This window comes from Vidua chalybeata, chromosome 3 (assembly GCF_026979565.1).
Source record: "Vidua chalybeata isolate OUT-0048 chromosome 3, bVidCha1 merged haplotype, whole genome shotgun sequence".
In the NCBI taxonomy this organism is placed as follows: domain Eukaryota; kingdom Metazoa; phylum Chordata; class Aves; order Passeriformes; family Viduidae; genus Vidua; species Vidua chalybeata.
The window spans coordinates 20615836-20639669 of record NC_071532.1 but is presented as its reverse complement, the minus strand read 5'-3'; the positions used below and the strand labels follow the sequence as shown (position 1 = coordinate 20639669).

The window sequence follows — 23834 nt, the reverse complement described above, 5'->3', positions numbered from 1 at the left end:
GGACTAGCTATCATGTGGTAATACTGCAACTTGCTGATCTGGGTGGAAACTATTGTTTCTTGCTCAGAAAAGCCAGCCCAGTCGTCAGAAGGATCATAGAAGTGATCTGCCTCACTGCTTGGCCACACAAGTGCTAAATCTGATGTAGGGGAGGGCGTGGGAACATGAGACAAGGATAAAAACATGAGTGGGGACTGAGCCTTTCAGCAGTAGCATAACCATGGATTGGCTTAAGCCTATTATGAAACTACAGTCTGAATCACTGGAATTAAGAGTGCACTGTCAACCTACAGGGAATGCAAATTAAAATGTGTTAGCTTACACCTCCTGCCGTTGTTAAACACTGGCTGAGCTCAGCCATTCTACACAGGGCTGGGAGGAAGGAGCTACGGTGGGGCAGCATCCTAACACTTCCTCATGGCTTTGCCTGGAGTGTGCAAACCACATCAGACAGCACTGGAGGGGCTTGTGGGGAAGGCAGAAGGGAAGAAGAAAGGAAGAGACAAGCACCACTTCCAGGATTCTCTCTGTATTTTCCTTTGGCTTAGGGTAACATTTGCTCTTTCTTTGTGACAAGACTGCAGAAACACTCAGTTACCAGAGGACAGCTTAAGCACAGTGATAGATTTGGGGATCCAGACCCTAAAGCTCTGGGGTACAGTGTGCTTTTCCCAGTTTATTTCCAGCCCAAGTAGCTTTGCAGTGCTATCTAGTCAGTACCAAAAGCCTAACTTAGACCTAGCAAGGCAAGCTGTGCTATTTGATTCAAGTTCATTTGGTTCTTACTGGTAAATTTGGTAGTTCCTAGTTAGGGACTTCCTACCCCTTTGTTCTGGCTCAAAATTCCTTGCAAAGATACAGGAATAACTATGTTAGTGAGAAATTTCTTTGTAATTTTCAAATATTTCATGTTTTAGGGGATTCTAGCAATAGGTCTCCTCCTTTAAGAACAGCTGTGCAGAGCCACACCAGTATCTGCAGGTTGCCCTGCAAAGACAGCAATGCTTCCACACAGGATTAGCAACCCCAGAAACTGTGGGAGTAATCACCCTTGTTAGGCCTTGATTTTAGGAAACAGTTTGAAGATAGTCAAATTAGTTTAATTTCAGGAGAGTTTCGAGATAGTGGAGTTCGTTTAATTTAAAGGTTATCTTGATTCAAACTGCCAAAATATCTTTCCAATGAAACGTGATGAAATATGTGGGGAGAAAATATTAACCTCCCAGAAAATAATTTTTTAAATTATTCCACAGGCAAATAAATGCAGAAGTAAAGAAAAAAAAAAAAAAAAAACCAGCCAGGAACATTTCCAAAAATAAATCATTCTCCATCACATAGAGGATAAACATGGTTTCTTTCAGGAAGAAGGAAATAATAAAAATCCAAAAGCTGCATAACTGATCCAGCCGCTGCGAGTGGGGTTTTCATGGCAAGGTTTTGGTAGTGGGGGACGACAAGAATGACTTCTCTGAAAAGCTGCTGGAAGCTTCCCCCATGTTCCATAGAGCCAGTGCTCCAAGAGGGATCCACCACTGGCCAAGGCTGAGCCCTTCAGTGATGGTGGTAGTGCCTCTGGGATAATGTAGTTTTACCCCTTAAGAAGGGGTAAAAACAGTGCTGTGCAACAACAGCTGCAGAGAGGGAGAGAAGATGTGACAGAAGCAACTGTGCAGATACCAGGGGCAGTGCAGAAGGCGGGGGAGGAGGTGCTCCAAGCTCTGGAGCTGAGATTCCCTTGCAGATCCTTGATGAGGATGCAGAGATCCACCTGCAGCCTGTGGAATAGACCCACTGTGGAGCAGGTGAATGCCCAAAGGAGGCTGTGGGAAGCCCGTGCTGGAGCAGGGTCCTTGCAGGACCTGTGGAGAGAGGAGTCCATGCTATAACAGATTTGCAGGCAGAACTTGTGACCCCGTGAGGGACCCACACTGGAGCAGCCTGTTCCTGAAGGACTGAACCATGTGGAAGGGACACACTCTGGAGCAGTTCGTGAAGGACTGTAGCCTGTGGGAGGGACTCATGTTCCATGGAGAATTCCATGGAGGACTGTCTCCTGTGGCAGAGACTCCATGTAGGAGCAGAGGAAGAGTGTGAGGAGTCTTCCCCTGAGGAGGAAGGAGCAGCAGAGAAAATATGTGGTGAACTGACCACAATCCCCATCCTCTGTCATCCTGCGCTGCTGTGTGAGGAGGAGGTAGAGAAAATGGAAGTGAAATTAAACTTGGGAAGAATAGAGGATGGGGGAAGCTGTTTTAACATTTGCTTTATTTCTCATTATTCTACTCTGATCTGATTGGTAATAAGTTAATTTCCCTAAGTCAGGCCTGTTTTGCCTGTGATGGTGATTGCTGCCTGCCCTTATTCCAATCTACAAGCCTTTTGTTCTATTTTCTGTCCCTTGTTCAACTGAATAGAGTAGCAGAACTGTGGCAGAGTAGCTTTGGTGGGCACCTGATATCCATCCAGGGTCACCCCACCACACACTGTCGTCAAAGGATATTTTATTCCCTGAGCATTTCAGCTGAAATTGTCCCTTAGATGAGACAGACCCAAATGGCACAGGACTATCTGAATATATCCGAAGGCTGTAAATGTTTCTCCAGTTCCACTAGTAACCTTTCATCAAGGCACAGCCCAGGGATTCTTGTAGGGAGACACAGGCTTTTCCCACTTGTGAGCAATGGATAGTGCGTGCCTTTGCTGACAGCTATTTTTGTATTACATAGGGCTAATTTGCAGTTTGGGTACAGAGTAGGCAGAGGTACAGCAAGGAATGCTGAGCAGATGTGACAGAGCGATAACATCCTTAGCATAATCCAGTATCACACAGTTGTGGAGCGCTATAAATACAGCAGGAATTCTCCGAGGCCCAGTTCCTTTGACAGAGTTGGGCATCTCTGCATTGCCATGGATGTAGGCTGCACTAAATCAGCATAATCCTCAGGCTTCGTTTATTTGTGCACTTTTGTGAATGCTCCTTGGAGGCTATAAGCATCATTGTGAACAATGTTATTGGTTCTATATCATGAGGCAGTTTTTGACAGCTTTTGGATTGATGTTTTGATTTATTCACTACATGAAGAATTCATCATTACAGGCAAAATATTTCTCTTGTACTGCTGTACAACATCCTTTTCAGGCGTTTCTTTGGGCCTTTGGGTAACATGCTCTTAAAATGTATTTAATGGAATGAATCCATGTTAATAGCCAGACTGCACAAGGACTGTAACTTCTTAAAAATCACCTGAGAAAAGTTTTCTGAGATTCACTAACAACATCCTGTTTCAGGAGCCAAAACCCTGTTATGTTCTTCCATAGTTGCTGTTGCTCTTGCCCAGGAGGAGAGGCTGGGAGAGCAAAGGCTGAGCAAAAGATTGCCCTGGAACAAGGCAGTTGAACTGCTGCCTCTCTGTGAACTGCAGCTTTTGGCCTCTTGGCCTCCAAATTTTTTTGGTGAGCAAGTCATCTTATTGTATAAGGGAAATGCATCCTAATAGTCTGTGCATGATGGATTGGAAAAGGCTTTACATGCTGAAAAGGCTGTTGAACAATATAGTTTCCACTTACAAAGCACTTTCCTTAAAAAGCTTCTCAGGGCAGCATCGTATAAAAATAGTTATACTAAAGTTGTGAACCAGCTTCTGACAAATCAGGACTAACAAAAGCTAAGGTATAAATAGAAGTGTTTTCATGGGTTTTCTCTTCTCTAGAGGCACAGAATCTCAGTCAGTGCTGGATTGTAAGAAACAAAAATGCCCTTTTTCCAGACACACAGGAAAACAAGGACTTTACAGACTAGTGGCACAGAATATAAATAGGTTTTCAAACTGCTTCAAAACCATACAAATTAGTCAAAACCATGATATTTGTATTTAAGAATGAGCCATAGCATATCAGGCAATTTAAAAATCCAATTCTTTATTTTATTTCAAACAAACTAGCATCTCCTGCTTTACAGAAAGGTTAAATACATTATACTTTCATAATTATGGAATGAATTGTCTCCAGGCACTCAAGGATATGAGGATTATCTCAAAGTCTGCAGTGCATTAGAATTCCCAGAAGACAAATGCTGAAGAATGTAAAATATTACATACTCTGTATTTATATTTTGTCAGTGGGCACTCTCAATGCACCTTACTGGTCATTTTCAGATTAATTTCTTTTTGTGAAGTAGGTTAGAATTATTTTTCTTAGAGCAGTTTTGAAACAGCTAAATGTAAATCTACTATTTGCTATTCCAGTGTTTGTGTAATCTTGATTTTACTCTTGAGCCTGTTCCTTCTAGTGCTCTGTGCAAACCTTTTCTGAATCTAGCAAACCCAATGTAGTTTAAGCCACAATACCAAAGAAGGAAAGCCTGTTTCTGTAAGCCAAGAATAGTTCTTACTGCAGTTAACCTTGCAGCTGAACCAGTTGTGCTATTGCTCTTTTAGTCATGTTTGACCAGTCACGTCTGCACAGACCAGAAGCAAGGCTGAGCAGCATATCTACATAATCAGTCTGATGCATGACGCTGTTCTCAGTGCAGCAGCTCCTCTATTGAAAACACCTCCCTCACAAAACATTCACTTACCAACAACTGAATTTATGATACCCTTTGGGTCTGTGATAGCTGGGCTTTGCAGATACTGACTGCTTCAGTCTATGCATGGGAAGTGAGGATTTCAGAAAAAATCTACTGGCATCAAATCCTTCTGTGTATTCTCCAATCACCCTGTAATCTTTTCTCTTGCAAAAAAAAAATGCTAGGGGGACTTTTTCTATTCTGGATGGGAGTCTGCTGTTCTCTCCCTTTTCTGCTTTCAGAGCCATTTATCATTATTCAGCCATGCTAAAAGGGAGATCCCCAGCCATTTCACCACCTCAGAGCATCACCCGTGAGCAGAGAGCCACAGTAACATTGCAGGGAGAACTTACACTCCATCTCACTGGCACACAGACCTGGGTGACACATGGTTAGTCTTTTTTTGTTCCTGTAGCCAACAGTGCAGCAATTATTAAAGAAAAAAATAGAAAGAGAGTATTCTGCTCCATGCTGCTGCCAGGTAACAGTTTATGCCACTTGACACCAGATATTCTGAGTATTACTCATTAAAATATTTGGCTACTTCTGTTTCCCAGTGATCACTGTAAAAAATGTTCTTCCTGCTAGAGCTACAGCAGAACAGATCTGCATGCTGAAATCCTACTCCTGTCTGTAACAACAGCATCAAAATAGCTTTAATAATTAATCATGCAGTGATTAGATTACAAACTCTGAAGTGGGATAGAGATTTTTGTATTATGCATCAGACAAAGACACTGGCAATACTTAACTAGCAGTCACCTGCTCCTGCTCCACCTGCCATTGTGGGAACACTCTGGAAACCAGAAGGGAGACAAAGGCCCAACAGAAATTGATAAAAACCTTCACCTGCCCCTGGTATGTTCAGGAATACAGAACTGTTGAAACAGGTGCTGCTACAGCTGCATGCAGGGGTACCGCTTTGCTTATTAACTTGTCATTTGCCAGGCCGTGCTCTCCATTGTATCCTGATAGAAGACAGCATTCAAACTCCAGGCCAAGCAAGAGTTAAGCTGGGAGTTTTCTGACTGGAAACACCAATGCAAACAGCCACTGTGGCAGGGCTGGGCAAGGAGAGGCCAGGCCTGGGGTAGGGCCCCTATCCTGTGCTCACCCCTGTTAGGGTCCCTTGCAGTGCCCAGGCTGCTCTGCCCTATCAGCTGCTTGCAACATTAGAAATAAATTTCTGTGGAAGTGGCATTTGTTTTGCCAGAATGATATTATATGCAGCTGATCTCAGGGCAAGTAAGAGTGTAAGACTGAGAAACACTAGTATTCAAAATTGGAATATTACTTCCTAGCCATAACTTCCATTAGAAATTTTGCTGAGCTGTTTTGACAGATTTTCCAGGGCCTTTGCTCTTGTCACATGACTCTTGGGCCTATTTATTACAACTACAGAGGCAAAACCCCTCAGGGGAAGTAGTCCATATGCTGGATCTGCAATGAAATAAGATAATGCTAGTGTGTCTAGTTTAATGTCTTCACTGGTATAAAAGTATGATTAAAAAAAAGGGACCTTAGGACCAGTTTTATGGTACCAACAAGAACTGGTATCAGTCTAGCCTTAGAAATCAAGACAGTTTTAGAGGAGGAAAGGGAAAGAACACTGTGGACTAAAATGAGCAAATCAAGTTAAACATGACCATCAATCAAGTTAAATTTTGCCAGTTGCTGGGACACATCACAGCACTGAACAGCTAAACAACAGTTATTGTTAAGAAGCACTCGGGAGGCAAACAGCTGTCACTCCCTGCTGACCAGAGCACAACCAGCGGTATCTGGGCAGAAGGGTCAGAGCAAGCTGGGGTGTGGCTGGTGCCCATGTGGGACAGATGGACTCCATGCCTCCCGAGGGCTCCCAAGGGGCATGCAGGGCATGGCTTGGAAACGATGGATAGCTCAAGAGGGCCATGGCTGCCAGAGCTCCTGGTGAATGTCACTCCTCGTCTTCCATGGTCAAACTCAGTGCAGGTGGCAAAGCTTGTCCCAGGAAAAAGAGTGATTTATGTGATAGACACAATATTAGTTTTTAATGACAGTGGGACCTTTTTAATAAACGACAGCTAAGTTCTGGAAGTGTCAAAACATATCCTTCTGCAACTAGGAATTTACAGACACCACAAGCTACATGGCTTATTCCCCCCCCCCCCATTTTCTCTGCCCCTTCTACCACTGACCTTTATAAAAAACAGAAGTTAAATAAGAGAAAAATAGCTTTAATGAAACATCCAGGTTGAGAAATCAAAATCAGACACTCCAGCAACAGGAAGTTTCAAAAGCAATGTTTGTAACAACATCTTGCTGAACTGTGGCATGCTTGCTTTGCTTTTTCTTTAGGTTTTAAGCCATATTATAGTGTGCACCTTGACTCAGCAGCTGGGCACAAGGTTAGTATTGTGGCATTAGCTGAACTTTGCAAAATTTCCTGGGCATAGAAAAGTGTATTGAACTCAACCCCTGGCCAATTTCCTGACCCCTGTAATCAGTGCTACAACTTGTGTCTTTCCGGTAAAGGCATCTGAATTGTTTCCCTGTGCAAATACACTTAAGCTTGTTTGTTATTTTATTCTAGGGTGCTGGAGACAGTTTTGTGGGAGCACTGGCATTCTACCTGGCCTACTATCCCAAGTTATCCATGGAGGAAATGATCAGGAAGTCTAACTGCGTTGCATCAGTGAGCGTCCAGGCACCGGGGACACAGTCTTCATATCCTTACAGGAAGGACTTGCCTCAGGACCTTTTCTAATTGATTGTCTAGCTTGTTGTACTGATTTTATCTCATACCAGACAGCATTATTCTCCTGACTGCACTGAGGTTCTCCTCTGCTGACTGGAAAGGCCAGCAGAGTCTCTTTGCTTCTTATTTCAGGAATCCAGTGTGTTCCTGTTCTACAGCAGTAAGATGGGGTGTGGGTGGTGGGTCTTTCAAAGAGAGCTCAGCAAGTCTCTCTGGCCCCACACAACCCTGTGGCTGTCCCACACAGTGTGCTCTACTGAACTACATGAAGTTTATAGCAAAACACCTGGAGGGTATTGGGCTCCTGACAATATTTGTACTTGATTTTATCAGAACTGCTTATGTGAAATGGCAGCACATGAAGCAGAGCATTAGCTTTGAGACTACAACTTTCAGTGCTCAAACACCAAAGCCAGTGTTTGGCTCACAACAAAGCCCTGTATATCAAGCCTGGGGCCACCTGTGCCCACGTGCCTCAGGTGTGGCACTGCACTCTCTGCTTCCCCACACTCAGGAAGGTCCCTCCAGCTGCAAATAGGACAGGACTGCTACTGAGGTTGACTTTGAAAAATGTTTCTAGCCACATTGCTCTGAACACAGGCAAGCTAATGAAGGAAAAAAAGCTTACAAGAACATCAGAGAACTACCTTGTCTGTTTTCTTCATGTTTGACAAAAACCCAGGAATGAAAAATCCATCCTATTAACCTGGCTGAAAATAATACAGGCCTTTAACCATGTTAATAGCTTATTCAAAAACTCATTTAGGTTCCAATTCCGTCTTTCCTCAGAAGGAGCTGGTGCAACATTACCCCTACAAGTAATGACACCAGCTCGTGGTCACTAATGTCGCATCTGTGGCTGGTAGGTTAGAAAAACTTGCAATCCTGCCATTGAATTCCTGCTGTGGAAAATGTTAATTTTTATTGCTTTATAAAACAATAGTTCCTTTGAAGATTACAGCCTCTTTCACAATAGAAAACACAGACAATGGGATTTGCTATTTAATTTTTTTTAATTGAGCACTGTAAAAATAACTCAAAAGATAAATAAATGTTACTGTGATGATCTATGTCCAGACATTAAGAATTTTCTCTCTCTACATTGTTTTATTCACAATGGCCTTCAAATCACAGGAGACGGTGATCCCAGTTCATTTCCTCTCTTTTCAGCCCATGTTGCTGGATTTCTGAATCAGTGTTCACCCCATCCTCCCCCTAGACCATCCTCTTCTCATGTATAAATCTAGTCCAGTCATTGTTCACACAGAACGGATTTTTCTCTTCTCTGTGAAGAGAACACGTTGTTTTGCTACAGGAGTAAAAAAAAAATAAAAAAAAAAAGAGAAAAAAGAATCCGTTAAGAAGCCTGAAGTGTTAAAATTCAATTCAACCAGCCCACGTTCCTTTTCTCCTGGCTGCCTTCACTGCTTAAATGAGTGTGGAGCAACTGACTGGCACAGCACTTGTTGTTAACCAACTCCTGAAGGAGTTTTGTGGTGCTTTCACTTTACCACATGTAATTTTTAGTTCCAAAGATGTCCACTTTACCTCTGTGAGAATAAGTGTCAGAATGCAAGTGACTGAAAACACTCAACAGCTGCTCTGTGTGACTATTCTGAGTCACAGCTGTTCAACGTAGGGACAAAAATAGGTTCTTTCTTGCTTTCTATTACTCTTCAACTCCAGAGCCCAAACAACTACAAATGATGAGTTAGATCCAGTTGGCCTCACAGACTCACTGAGAAGTTAACCAGTTGTCCTGTGGATCTCTCAGCGAGCCACAAACTGGCCCTAACCACAATGCCTGATGCAGGTGTTTGCAAAAAAACCCTGCAGGCGCAGGTTAAGCATAGTCAATACATTAATAAAAACCAAAAATTACAAAATAAAGCAAAGCAAAGCTTTAAAATGCCATCTGAAAATCAACAGTTTGGTTAGTTTCATTATATGAATTCCTTTGAAAGCTATGCAAGAGCAATCCTCACAACAAAACCTCTTCTTCCACAAAAAAGTTTCATTTTAAGAAATGTTGTAGATAGTACAGATTCTGTTGCTGCAGTTGGGAGGTAGTGAAACTTGGGCAATCCTACCACTACTTCACTAAAAAGCTTCATTCTGTGGACATCCCAGGTTTCTGAGAAGTAGAAAACATAAGGTGAAAACACATGCCAAGTGAAAATGCTTCCAAACATATTCCTGATGTGAGTTGTTATCTAGACTCAAATTTACTTCCCTTCACACATGCAACACTTTCTCACATCAATTTCTCACTTGTGTTCTACTACAGGCTACAAAGATCAAAGCTTTCTTCAGCAACCTACTACATGTTCTGAGTTCTTCTCTTTCTTCACTTCCCTATAAGTTGCAAAGCTTCTGGAGGATCACTCTGCACAATGTTTCAATGTGCATAATAATAATTCATTTTTCTTATTCAAGAATATAATCCCAGAGATCTCCGATTCCCCTTCTGTGTGGAATTCAAAAGGAAACCCACAACCTCTGTCACCTTTGAAAACTGCATATTGCTTCTCTGGTGGTTTCTCTCAAAGCTCCTGTACTGTTACATCTGAGAATGAAAACGTAGTCGTCTAACAAGAACATTTTAAGAAAAAATAAGCTTGAATCACATAACTATTGGCCATGCATTATCTACTTAGAGCTGCTTAATAAAGTTCTTATATTCTACAACTTTAAATAATCCTTTTTTGCATTAGCTACACCATGTTACTTCTAATATGGTTTGGTTTAAATTCTAAGTTTACCCACATTAAGCTTTCTAACGTTAAATTCAGCTTTTTAATGCTAGCAACAGAAACTTGAACCCTTAGTCACATTTCAAAAAGCCGGGTGAGCAAAAGACAGTGTGGCAGGTGCAATAACCTGTCCAACAAATCAGATTCTTAAACTGAGAAAATCTGCAAGGACCAGGGGAACAGAAAAGAATCCACTAACTGCCATCTGGAGAGTGATATCATTTGTGGAATAGGAAGAATCTGTGCCTATTTCTTTAGAAGAAAAAGTCCATTTTTAAGAGGTGGTTAAAACTTCTGGTCTAGGGCTCCCATGGCAGCTTAACAGAACACTTCTGTTGATGCATACTTTGTTGGAGGTAGCACAGTCTAGCAAACCACACAAAGAAACAGAATGAAAGAACTCCTGTGTCACTTGACTTCGCCAGTGACATGTGGCATGGCTGTCATCAAAGTCTCTGATGTGTCAGGCGAGTCATTACTTTGTTTCACTGCCACAATCTGCAAAATGAGGGTAACATTTACTTCCCACTGGAATGCCATGAAGAACAGCAAGCATACAGTCATTTGAGTATGAAACATGTTATGACATATTCTGCTTAGATGGGAAAAATCCTGTTGCATTCAAATCTTTTCTCCCACAGAGTCAGAGAAGCTCACACAAAGCACACTGACTTCTTCCCCGAGCTCTTACCGATGGGATCGTATCTCAGCAAGACCAGTTTTTCCTGCAGTCGGAGTCTCCTGATGTTGAAGCAGTAGCCTGTCTCCGCAGCACTCTTCATCCTCACCAGAATATATCTAAAGTCACAAGGGATGTCTCTGTGTCAGTGCACAGGCACTCAGTGAGGGCCCACCACATCTGCCAGGGCATGGACCAGTGGACAAGCTTTCAGCATGCATGGTTTGGCACAATCACATACGACACTTCATTCTGACTTCAGGGATGGGAGTATCAAAACTATGTATGCTTAACTTTTAACACAGAGAAACACTAAACCATAAGCTCCAGGATCAAGTTTAAGTAAATAATTCCTCAACAGGATACAAGCCTAGAGAGAAGTAGCTCTTCCAAAAAACAGTGAGGTGAGAAGAATAAAAACAGGAGAGAAAAAAGAAGTTAGGAAAATCAGCATACAGTTGAGTCACTATGGCTTAAATGCTAAGGGCAAGAGAGGAAGGATGATGGTAGCTAAAGATGTCCAGGCTGTAGATAACACCGTATCACAGACTATCACTTCCCTATGCAGAAAGGAAGCTAAGCAGATAGGCTGGCACAAGAGACATGCGAAAGGAGAAGCAGAACCCCTTGGCACCGTCCATCCTGCTAGAGATACAAAGCTTGATATCAACCCAGCCATGGCAACCCCCTTCCCTACTGGAAGACTCTTGGTTTGCGGGGCAGGCTGGCAGCAACTGCGGTGTCCCGGGAGCAGGAGACTGAGGAAACTGCTCCACACCCCCAGTCTGGAAGTATGCCAAGATCCAAGCAACTTCCCAGTCAGAGGGCATCTTCTGAATTTTCAAAAGAAATGTAAAACCCTTTAACCAGTCTGTAAATTACATCTGTCTCTTCCATTTCAATGAAGAGATGAATACATCTCAGTTCACTTTCCATTTTCCTGTATTTTCCTGTTTCTCACACAAAATGGTCTGTCAAAATTAACCTGTTCTTCCTCACTTGTACAGCTCTGACCAGTGTACTTCCTTAAGCTCTTCCTTTTCAGCTTTGCAATCTAATTTACTATTGAGTTCAAAATAAAAAGAAAGACACTGGATTCCTGCAGACAACTGACCAAGCATATCCTTGGGATTAGCCCTGGTTTTTGTCCTCTCCTGTACACTACTGCAGGTGTGCTGTGAAGCTTCAGTAACCACAAAGACTCCTTTCCCTATATCTCACTCACTTCCTCAAAGCCTCTCTGCAGTTTCCCCTTTCTGGGGGAATCAGCGGCATCAGTGTGGCCAGGCCTTGAAATTCTTGTGCACCCCACATTTGAGGCCACAATACTTTTTGCTCAGAAAAATTACTCCCCTGTGAAGTGATGTAACAAGGAGCAGAGGCAGAAACCACTAGAAAGCTGTTGGAGCATAGGAAGAAACCCAAAGGGAGTGGAGAAGGATAAATAATATAAGAACATATTCCTGGAGTGCATATGGGACTGTAAAAGAACAGAAAGAAATATCAGGATTGAAAAAAAAAGGGAGTGTGTGGTAGAAATCCCTACAGTAACATTAGTAACACCATTTTAAAAAGCTACTTTTTCACCTTGCAGAAACCTCCTGGTTTGCTGTGTTTGTTTTTATGAACAGATAACAGTAGAACAATGAGATGTCAAACTGCTCTCAGTCAGGCACATACTTGGGAAGTGCTTTCTTAATTTAAACGCCTGACATTGTGCAGAAATTCTGTAACAGAAGAATCTGCTCAAATGTGGCAAGTGGTTGGTACTGGCTCTGCTGGGGGCAGATCCTTAAAAAAACCAAAATACAGAAAATGTACCAAAGGCCATAGATCCCAGGCCTGTGTGGTATCAAGTATAATACACTCACACAGAATGCAACTTCTGGGAACGGGAAGATAGGAATGTGTTCACATGAATGCACCAGTTTAGCCTCTTAGATTTGTCTAGCTCATTTTCTTACAAAGAGCATTTTGGATCCAAGTCAGTTTCTCCACATGATCTTGTTACCTTGTGCTCACATTGTAAGAGCACTGGTGTGCTCAAATTACATATTCCTTTCTTTCCAATCCTTAACACAGGTCAGAGGACTGTGACTAGTTTTCTTCCAGAGCCCACTAACATCTTTGCTGAACTGGACTACAGAGCAAACTAAGATCCACTCCTCACGTACCAACTCAGGAATATGCTCAGGCTAGAAAGCATTCTGCACTCTGGCTACGGGAAGGCTTCACAGCACCTGCCCAAAGTCCACACCACAGACAACAAAGACCCACGCTGTACCTTAGTTTACTCTCCTCAGCTAAAAAGGTATGACAGGTGAATAACAGGAAAAATACTTGGATAATTTACCACCTCTCTAATCACAGAGCACAGAGGTGCGCTCCCCCCGCACAGGGCGCTTTGGAGATTACTGCTGAGCTCAATGTGACAGCCCATAGGACAAAACCTGCCTTTGCTGCAAGTTCAAAACCCACGGGAGTTTCACACCATTCTGTACTTACCTGTGAGAAGACACACACACAGAATGGCTGAGAGGAGGCAACTAGACTCAAGGACTGAAATTCTCTCAGGTATATTAAAAAAATCTAGAGAAGCTTAACACTTTGCAAAGATACAACGTAACAGTAATCAAAAACTGAGAGGAAAACCATCACTTACTTAGATTTGCTCTTGGCCACTGGGTTTTTTTTATTTTTTTTCCAGCATGGAGAAGAGAAAAACAGAAGAAACAGTTACCATTTTATCTTGTTTCCTTTATATGCAACATACCAAGATTAAGTGTGTTCCATGGCCTGACTTTGTTAAAGCACCGCACAGACATTGCGAAGAGCTTTATTGTCATGATAAAGCACCACCCATTTTTCCACGTGCTGTTAGTTCCCTGCTCTTTCTGCCATCATGTCACCTTTGTAAGTGTCTGTGCAAATGCAGTGCCCAGCATGACAGGCTGCACTTGCTGCATCCTCCAGATGTTCTCAGTAACTTTTCAGCTTCAGTGCCAAGTATGAAATTCTCTGTGTAAATGTGAAGTTAAGACAGGTGTGAGGATCACTGCTGGTGGAAACTGCAGTCCCAGTCTCCCGGACTTGTTTCTACCCACTCTGGCTTCGGTTCCTGCTGTGGTGCCAACACAAGGGTTTGCATGGCCACAGGTGCAGAGCAGGGAGCCCTTCTCAGCTGAGCCCGACCTTCCCACGGGCCTGGTTTGGGGTTCGCTGATCTAACCCACAGCACAGCATGAAACAGGCTGAATTATTTTTCTGTCAGCTCACTAAATTTAAAGTAATCATAAATCTGCAGCACAAATTTAAACCCCCACTAAGAATTAAAAAAAAAAAAAAAAAAGCTCATCTGTATTGTGTCTGTGCAAGTCTTGTTTAGGTCACACTGCGCTTCCTCCGGGGCACGCCGGGAGGCCCCGCGGCCGAAGGAGGGGAAAGGCGGGGAAGAGCCGGGAAGGTCGCGCCGCCGGGGCCTCCCGCCCGCGCCCACAGCCGCCCCCACGGCCACCGCCGCCGCCCGGCCCCGCCGCGCCCGCGCCACTCACAGGCCGCCGCCGTCAGGAACATCGCGCCGGGCCCGCAGCCGCCCCGCCCCTTCCGCCGCCACAACCGCGTCCGGGGCGCGGGGCCGGGCCGGCAGGGCCGCACCGCCTCGGGGCGGAGCCGGCGGCGCTGCCGTGCCCGCGCCTTTGCCCGTGTCCGCGCCAGGGAGCCTGTCCTGGGAAATCCGGGATGCTGTTCTGGCGGCCGGTAGGGCCGGTGATATCCTGGGCTGCATCCAGCACAACCTGTGGCCAACGGGTCGAGGGAGGTGATCCTGCCCCACCGCTCGGCCCGGGTAAGGCCACATCTGGAGTTCTGTGTCCTGTTCTGGGTTCCTCAGTACAAGAAAGACATGACCTAGTGGAGGGCAGCAGAGATAATGAAGGGACTGGAGCATCCCTCTTATGAATAAAGGCTGTGGGAGCTGGACCTAGTTAATCTAGAGAAGAGAAAAGTGAGAGGGGATCTCGCTAGTGCATATAAATATCTCAAAGGCAATTGGGTGCCAAAAGGATGGTGCCCAGCAACAGGACAAGGTGCAGTGGCCATAAAATAAAACAAAAGAAGTTCCACCTCAACATGTGGAAGAATTTCTCTGCATTGAGTGTCAGAGGACTGGAGCAGGCTGCCCAGGGATGTTGTGGAGGCTCCCTCTCTGGAGACATTCAAAATCCACCTGGACATGGGAGGTGTTCCTTCCTGAGTGATCTGATCTAGGTGGCCCTGCCTTGGCAGGGGGTTGGACTAAATGGTTTCCAGAGGTCCCTCCAAACCCTGACAGTTCTGTAATTCTGTGATCTCCCCATGCAGGCCTATCCTCGCACATGCCAGCAGCCTGTCTGTGTGTCTGGCAGTGGCTCACGGCAGCAGGGCCAGTGCAGAGGGGGATGTGGTGCCTGGCCATGATAGCCCCACAGTCTGTGCCCTCTGGCTGGCAGCACATTGGGGTTCTGTCCCACTGCATGGAATCATACAGAGGTTTGGCTCGGAAGGGACCTTAGAGATCATCTTGTCCCAACTCCCTACCTTGGGCAGGGACACCTTCCACTAAACCAGGTTGCTCAGAGCCCCAACCAACCTGCACATGGCTGTGTCATGTTGTGCTTCTCATCAACTAAAACCCCCAAATCCTTCTCAGAGATCTCCTCTAATCCTCTCTCAGTCTATTCTCTCATCCTCCAGTGCATTTTAGGCATTGGAATAGGTTGCCCAGGGAGATGATGGAGTCACCATCCCTGGAGGTGTTTAAGAGGTGTCTGGATGTGGTGCAGGGGGATGATTTAGTGATTAGGGGTTACAGTGATAGTGCTGGGTTGATGAGATAGTCTTACAGGTCTCTTCCAACCCCAATGAAATGCTATGATCTGCTAACCTCTGCCTGCCTTTGTTCTCTTTTTTATAAAAAGGGGGGTGCTGCTATGCTGTCAAAGTCCCCAAATCATTAGGCAACGTAAACCTATCAGTGTTCATGAGATAGTGTACAAAAGCCATGGGCAGGGAGGCTCAGGGCAGGCACCAAAGCAAGTCTTCATATTCCTCTGACCCATTAGGTAATGAATATATTACCCTCTGAAAAATTCACAGGTCTGTGGCTTACTCTGCTTCCATCAGTTAGGTAAACTGTTATTGATGATATTCAAGTTCTTGAATATTTAGCAATTACTAAGGCAATAAAAATGTCAGTTTGACATATTTAGATGAAAAACAAGACTTAGAATGTATAATAACATGCAGTTAATTATATATTCTATGGTATGAAAACAAGAGGCTGACCCTATAAAAGACTGGAGCAAAACGACATCTTCAGGAAAACATTGCTGCTTGTGTCAAGTGTTTACTTGATATGTTGTTCCTTTATTCAATTCAATTCAATTCAATTCAATTATTTCCAAATACCTCCTCTTAATGATACAACATTTCAGTCTTTACTATGTGGTCTTCAGAAGTATAAATCTAGTAGTTACATAATCTGCCCATGAATATCAGAGTGAGAACTTGAAAACATTCAAGATGATAAAATGTGAGTGCTGTAAGACTCCTTCTCTTTGATCTGCATTATTGCCTCAGTCAGAGCACAGACTGAAAAGGAATGGGATTGCCAACCTCCTGACTTCACTGCCAGGAATATAAATCAACATTAAAGATGATTTCTAAGTGAAATAGCAAGTTAAACATTTGTTGAAGTACATCATCAAATAGAGGTTACTGCCTCTTTCTAAACCTCTTGCCTGTTGGCAAAAAGAAAACTGTTCCAGTGATATTTTCTCTGCTCTGCTGTGACACGGGCTGCATAAATATAGACACTGTGGATTAGAATAGACTTCGACAGTCTTCAACTTTCTTTTTAGCAGCCTCTTCTGTAGACAGTTTTCAATAGCTATGGGTGAAACCCAGGGAGTCTGAAACTGGTATGTGTGGCAAGGTGCTGACAGTGTCACGTGCCCCTGATGGCAACAGTCATAGCTGACCTTGAGGAAAAGTTATCCTGGCTGGAGGAAACGAGAGAGAGTGAGAATTTCTGACCCTGGCTCTGATTCAGATTTGGCATGTGGGCTAGGATAAGTCATGTTCTTTGAGATCTTCGATGGCATGTGCAGTGCAAATGCAGATTTTTCCTTCAACTTTGCCTGAAGAAAGCAAGGAGTGTGATGAACTGTAATGCCAGCCTAGATAATTCTGGTACTTGCTTAAAGAGTAGTCACTCGTGACTCCAGCAGAGAAGTTGCTTGTGCCAAACTGATCAATGTCACTCAGAATCAAACATAGGGTGGGTTTTTACCTCCCTAGAAAAACAACAATTTGTCATGGTATAATCTAACTGATTCTTTCCTATTTTATGCTTTATGTTCTAGGCTGAGCCCTCCTTCACCTCCAGGAAGTGAGGAGATGGCTGCTCCCTGCCAAGAAAGTGCAGCCAGGTTTCTGCCACACAGTGAGCAGGCAAAGGGCTGGTGTCTGAGGTTAGCGAGGGTGAGGCTTCTTCAAGTACAGTGTGGTGCCTCTAGTCAGTCATCGCTCAAAAAAGTCACAGAAGGGGAGAGGGGGGCAGCAGATGAAATGTTTGTGAGGTAAATATCCTCTTGGCACCAGATTTTCTACGTGAGTTGCTGTAATTAACGCATACAAAATCCAAGGCTGGAAACAAGAGAATAACACTAAAGCCTGGGAAAAGCTCCACGTGTCCTTCCTGGTTTCCCACAAAAAGCAGGCAAACAGCTAACTAAGCCAAAAAATGCAGACAGATTGGTGGGCATAGCTTTTAAACAGCCAGGCTACTTTCTCCTCCCTTCTTTCTCTTTCTCAGTGTGTTACCACTTAGCAGTGTTCTGCTGTCCGCAGTGTTAAACAAACACTCATGGACACTATTGTGCAAATCACTCATCCCAGATAACAGATGGATTTTTACATTCTTTCTGCATATCTGAATCCATTATTCCAATAGGGCCAGAAGAAAGTGGGCATTAGCTTAATGCAGTTCTGAAAGAGGAACTGTTCAGATCAGGAGAGTGGGAATTATGGAAAGAGCCATCTGAAGTGCTAAATCACTCTGAGCCAGTGACTAAATCCATTTCAGCTGCTGGTCTGTTTGAAGTGGCCTTTAGCCTCCTTCTTAGGTGTGATAATCTTGTTAGAAAAGGTGGAAAAGCAATGGGCTTGGATGCTTCCCTTCTTACCTCCAGAACTTAGTCCCCTTAGATCAGATGTGGGGCACTCTGGTGTGGTTAGGGCACAGCTCTGTTTTTAGGGATTTACCTGCGCCCCGTTTATTCCTTCCAGAGCATTGGTCTCTGGATCTTTTCTGGAGCTCCTTTCCCCTGCACTGACGTCATTCAGATGTAAGTGGGGAAGAACAAAGACAGCACTTGCCTGTTTCTTGTGTGATTTTTCAATACCCATTTCCCAATCCCAGCATCCACAGTAACAACATCCTTTCAAACCGCCCACTCTTTAAATGCCACTGTAGTCAAACAGCTGCAAATCAAAACACCTTGTAAACAAGTGACTGAAATCCCGTGGGATGCCCGAGGGCTTGGGCACGTCTCAGAGTGATTATAGTTCCTGCTATACAAATTGGAGTCCATGTAGCACAGTTTGTGCCAGCTACGAGCTCTTGCTTTTTATTTTTAGCCCTGTTTGTCGAGGGGTTCTCATTATAAAAAGAATGACGTTCGGTATCAGTGACACACAGATAAAATTAGATAGTAGCCGGAAGTGATCCTACAACTAATCCTCCCCATTTTTTCCACAAGCTTTGGGATCCTGTGGGCCTCAAGGACAGCTTTTCTCTGTATGAATTTCACTTCCCAACAGCAGGCAGCTGAAAAATTGGGCTTGCATAGGACTTGTGTGCAACAGGAATGAATGTCATTGTCAGTGCTTATGCCAACAGCTGGGACCATCTGGGACACCAAAGACAACAGTGTCTAGATGTGTACAGCTGATCAGAGGTTGTTTTTAGCAAGCCTTGAAACCTTCTTCCCTTTTTGGGGCAACAGAACAATGTTTTTGTCTTCCATGCATAAAGTTTTGTGCACAGAGCAGCTTAAGTCATCAGGGCTCAGTCCTGGAAGTGATTAGTCCCCCAGACATAAGACACCCGCACTGATGCTGAAGATACTATTCCTTTCTTTGGAAGAAGCTGCCTGGGGGAAAGACAAGATAGGAGATGCATTAGCTTACATCTCTAAAGTAAACATTCTCTCAGGAGGGCAGGATCAGTTCTCATTTGTTTTGGCGCTTTTTTTTCCCTTCTAAATTTTGGATTGTTTTTGTTTTTACTTCACTGTAGAAGAAGAAAATACAAGAAGTTAACTGGTCAGCAGATGCTCTCTGTTGCTTAGAAGCATTGAATTCAATCAGGCAGTGTACCTAGTGCACTTTCAAAGGAATGTGCAATTGTTTGTTGTATAACACAAAGGATTTAGCTGTGATATTAGGGAAAAGAAAGAGTGTATCAAAATCAAAGCTGTGAGCCTGCAAGGTCAAGTACTTTTAAGCACGGTGGGTAAAGGCAAAGAGAGAAGGTAATTATGTGATGTGAACATGGTGTGACATAGATAGGGAATAATTTTTTTTCCTCCTGTATCTTACTGGAGGAGGATCAAGTGCCTGGACTTGTTTCATTTTATGTCAGAAACCTACTCTGGAATGAATTGGTGTATCACTTGCATGGCTCCTTGGCAAGGAGGTATCTTTAGCTTCAAGCCAGAGTTAACAGCTGTAAGGGAAAAGAAAACAGGTGGTTCAAGGGGACAAGTGGGTCTAGAGAACCAGAAGAAGGACACAGCTTTCTGCATCCTGTGGCCTCCCTAAAGACTTTCTCCCTTGAAGGAAGGTCACAAGGTTCAAAGTTGTTTCTCAAGTGCAGCTATGTAGCATTGCCTTGATGTCATGCAGTATTATAAACAAGTTATTATTTCATTCAGTGTTTTGGGAAATGATGGGACTGGAACAATACACCCACAGCAGTTCCCTCCCCTGTCCCAGCAGACTCTTTAGTGAATTACTTATGAGCTGTACCTCACTAACTGATGTCTGTCTATCTGTCTGTGTGTCTATGTGTGGTAATAGTGTGTCTCTGAGGAATTTCAAGGAGGAATATTGTGGATTTTGTGAAGGGCAGAGAGCTGGGAAGGAGGAGAGGGACATAAATTTGCAGTGTCTTGTGGTTTGATGGATATTTGATGTATGAACACTGGGCTGAGAAGGCCCCAGGGCTTCCTAGCTACAAGCACTGAATGCATCATCGCTCCTTTTTCCACGCATTTGTGCTTCTGAAGCCAGTCACTCGTTTACACCTGATGGAATAGCAGAAAAACAGAGTTAAGCAGGGCAGTGTTCCATTTATTTCTGTCTGCTTAGCTCAGGTTCAAGCTAGACCTGGGATGAATAGGTAAAAACATAGGAATCATCATAAAGGAGCAAGTTCTAGAAATGAGGTTCAGCAGGAATGTATGTAGAAATCTGTTTGAAGTCTTGGACTCTTGCATAACTGTCTGTGGCTAGTTCCCTAAACCCTTTTCTTCTGCTGTAGTCTCCCGAGATCCATTTTACTTAAAAACAGACAAGCAATTTGAAAGCCCTGATGACGCACAATGTGTGTTCCTTGCCTTTTGCACAATCTCTGCAAAGATACTGTCTTTCCTCTTTCATAAGCACTGACCATTTGGCCTTGCCCTGTCATCCCCAAATATAAAGAAATAATTTCCCTCCTATAAAGGGAAGGCAGCCCACTAGGTTAAGAAGATAAAGACTGTAACAATATTAATAGATGGCCTTTTGCAAGGGTTTTGTTGACCAGTAAAGATATATCTACACTTCAGTCACTTTTTAGCCCATGTTATGTTCTTCAGTGATGTCAAACTATTAGATCAAATAATGTAAATGTATCTCAGCTTATCTTTCTGGAAATATCCCTTGTCTGAAAAAGAACAAGCTATTTCCCCACATCACTATATAGACCAAGACATTCTTGAACTGCTCACAAAACAAAGCTGGACTGAATTACACGTGTTCCCCAAAAGTTATCCTAACCCAAAGAATCAGAAAAACTCTTTACCTTCCTTTTTCCCCCAACTGTCACAACATGGACTCTAACCTCACTATTACAGGAAAAACTGCTCTTCCAAATTGTGTAGATCAATAAGAGACTAGGTGTTGCTCCCTAAATATAACTGGTCCCATAACTCTAGCCCATATCTTTAAGGTTGCCTTGCTATCTAGTCAAACTCATTATGTGTCCAAGGGGCATAATTGCCTAAAAATCAGATGGGTAAATATGTTGAAGGCATGGCCCATAGCATGTGCTGTTAGATAATTTCCTGTCCAAATATTCTGCCTGCTCACATGATGACCCAATCCATACTGGGATACGACTGGTAGACTGATATTCCCAGCCCTGCCCTGAATTAGGTTCTGATGACCTAGTTCTGGGTAACTGAAAATCTCACCTCTTCCTCAGCACAAAAATACTCTTGCATCATTTTGAAATCCTATTGCTGGCATTGAAGAGTTCACATAAACCAGTACTGTCTGTAGTGACCTCATGCTTGCATGTAAAATCACAGTCAGGGCATTTCGTGCTAGCAGTAAACCAGAAGAATTTACTGGAATGGGATTAAATTTGCTTTCAGTGTGTCTGCAGAGCCAAATCAATTCCAAGAGTTTTCTGAGCTGCTGAACAACCAGAGGCAATCATTGCACTTTTCTGCTGCCAGTTGCAGTCTTTTACCTCTTCTAGGCAGGAACTGTCTTCTACTCTGTATTTGTACAATTGCCAGCGTTGTGGGGTGGCACCTCATTGAACCCTCTGCATCAATAGGATGACTTTGGTGAGCCTTCACTTGCAGGACAGGCAGCAGGACATCCCTCCAGCTGCCCTCCTGCCTGCAGTACCTGTGGGTACAATACAGGCAAAGGCACTTGAGTTAGACGGACATCTGACGCCAACTGCATCTGGCAACCGCTCTGGCACTGCAGAGGACTGCCCCAGGATTTCTAGTTATTTTTAATTCAACATCAGATTGTGCCCAGTTGCTCCTGGTTAGAGATCTTTTTGCAATAACAAACTAAGATTACATGAAGAGCTTAAAAAAGAATTTCACCCCTCCAGGGCTAAATTACTTCCACTTATATACAACTGTCATATCTTTAAAGGGCAAACCCAGAAAGCTAACACTGAAAAATATAACTCTACAACCAAGATTATCTTCCTGCCTTCTCTAGGCAATCATTTCTCATATCTAGAAGGTCTTTCGTAGCAAAACCCAAAATTCAAGCTAAGTAGATGGAAGATTTATGTACAGAGTAGGAAACAACAGCTTGGGAGGAGGTGTATTTGATTGCTGAAGGCAGTTACAAAGAGAAACCTCAAACACCATACGACTGCTTTTCCATATCATCTCACTCATGTCTGGTAAAACCACTCCATGCTCACCCAGGCTTTGCAAACTACTGCTCACCAGCTGAGAAGGGTATGGTGATGTGCATGTTATGGGACCATCTGACACTGGCAAACAGTTCCTTTCTATATTTAGCTCAGCATCCATTCCAGACATTTTATAACTATTTTTCATGAAGTAATAATTTGAAAATAGGAAGAATTAAAGCCCTCTGTACCAACTTACCTGTCCCACAGGAGGCCTCCTACTGTTCAACTCACATTTATGGAATTTAGTCAGGAGCCGAGTTACACAGGAACATGAAGAGGCCACACCTTCCCTACACTTTCTGGGAATATTCCCAACTCATATGATGAGAGAACAGTCATGCTTCTCATAGTAGCTGTATTCAGCCCTGATTATATACCTGGATTAATAATTGTAGCACTTAACCCCAGGGGCAAATGGATTTCCCTGAAGAACACAGAAATTATGGAGTGGGGAGCTCAACATGTCAAATGTCCAGAAGTAGAAGTGCTCATAGCCCTTTGTTCAAAAACTTTCCCTTGAAGAACACTTAACTCTCTTCAGAATTATTGTCTGTTTTCCTCTCAACCCCTTTTTAATAGTGGAATGGAGAAAAGTGGAAGATGAGAAAGGAAAGATGAGGAAAAGAGTAAACAGTTTTCACTGGGTTGTGGTTTTTTTACATTAAAAAAATCACTTAATTTACACAGAAAAGTCTGCATATTTCATACTTTCATCCAAAAAAGGATGATTTTGATGGTTTTTTTTCTAGTTCTGCCTGTAGGAAATATCACCTGTAGCGTTTTTTGGTGTTTTCCTTTTCATTCTTTTTATGTGAGGTTAGAACCCAGCACTGCATTGTCTTCAGAGAGCCGCACACTGAGAACAGTGACTAACTGGTACCTTGACCAGAATCCTAGCCTATTCAGCCACAATTGTATCTCACATCTCCCAAACTGTAAATGCTTGGGTGTAAACTTAGAAGCTTAGGGGGCATTTGTGTCTTCCTACTACACTCATTCACATGCAGCTATACCCCTTCCAATGAAATCCCAAAATTTAGAGATTCTGAATTGCTTTAGGCCTCACCTGTTCATTCAGTCAGATACAATATATTATTTAACCCTTTCAAGAGATCTACCAGTTGCCAATCTTGGCTTCATTTTCTCATTCTTAGAACTGCTGAGCAGAAAGGTCAAATAGTGTGAAATACAGCAAGGAGCAAAGGCCATTTGTTTGTACCTGACTTTCTTCTCAAGAGAGGAACAGCTTGCAATTGGCAGTGTGGTCCAGGATGCTCAGGGTTTGTAACCTTCCATAACTCTGCTGCAGTCTCTCTGGTTAAAAGGGAGGATGGAGTAGCTGCCTGCTCTGCTGTGTTCATTGACATTGTTTCCTGTGCGGTTGTCTCTGTTCCAGGAGCCTGTAACTCACTGACTGATCAACAGAAATTATGTTGGAGTAGCTGGGATTCTCCAGAAAATGTTAATAATTTTCCAGTATGACTATGGCTATCCAGAAATCCAAGACAGTGGGACAGCACACACATAGAGACCATCTTCAACTGCACTTGCACTCATGACTCCAGCCCGTTTGGAAAACGTGTGTGATTGCTCCATATGCATGGCTCAGAGCTGTC

General features: G+C 43.4%; 2 protein-coding genes and 1 long non-coding RNA gene across 4 annotated transcripts in view; 2 read left to right on the top strand and 1 right to left on the bottom strand.

The window, feature by feature from the left end:
• The window catches only part of RBKS (ribokinase), a 72305-nt gene extending 63928 nt beyond the window's left edge, over window positions 1-8377 (top strand). For both annotated transcript variants that reach the window (XM_053938271.1, XM_053938272.1), the window contains exon 8: window positions 7143-8377. In XM_053938271.1, the coding sequence (XP_053794246.1) occupies window positions 7143-7316 (174 nt within the window). In that variant the 3' untranslated portion in view covers window positions 7317-8377. The remainder of the gene's footprint in view (window positions 1-7142) is intronic.
• MRPL33 (mitochondrial ribosomal protein L33) lies at window positions 8302-14377 on the bottom strand. Its single transcript, XM_053938273.1, has 4 exons — window positions 14291-14377; window positions 13402-13420; window positions 10752-10858; window positions 8302-8616 (listed from the first exon to the last, which is right to left on the bottom strand). The coding sequence occupies exons 1-4, from the start codon at window positions 14310-14312 to the stop codon at window positions 8567-8569; spliced, it is 198 nt and encodes a 65-aa protein (XP_053794248.1). The 5' UTR covers window positions 14313-14377; the 3' UTR covers window positions 8302-8566.
• The window catches only part of LOC128785566 (uncharacterized), a 31226-nt gene continuing 21750 nt past the window's right edge, over window positions 14359-23834 (top strand). The window contains exons 1-2 of the long non-coding RNA XR_008429924.1: window positions 14359-14583; window positions 17141-17258. This is a non-coding gene — a long non-coding RNA (uncharacterized LOC128785566). The remainder of the gene's footprint in view (window positions 14584-17140; window positions 17259-23834) is intronic.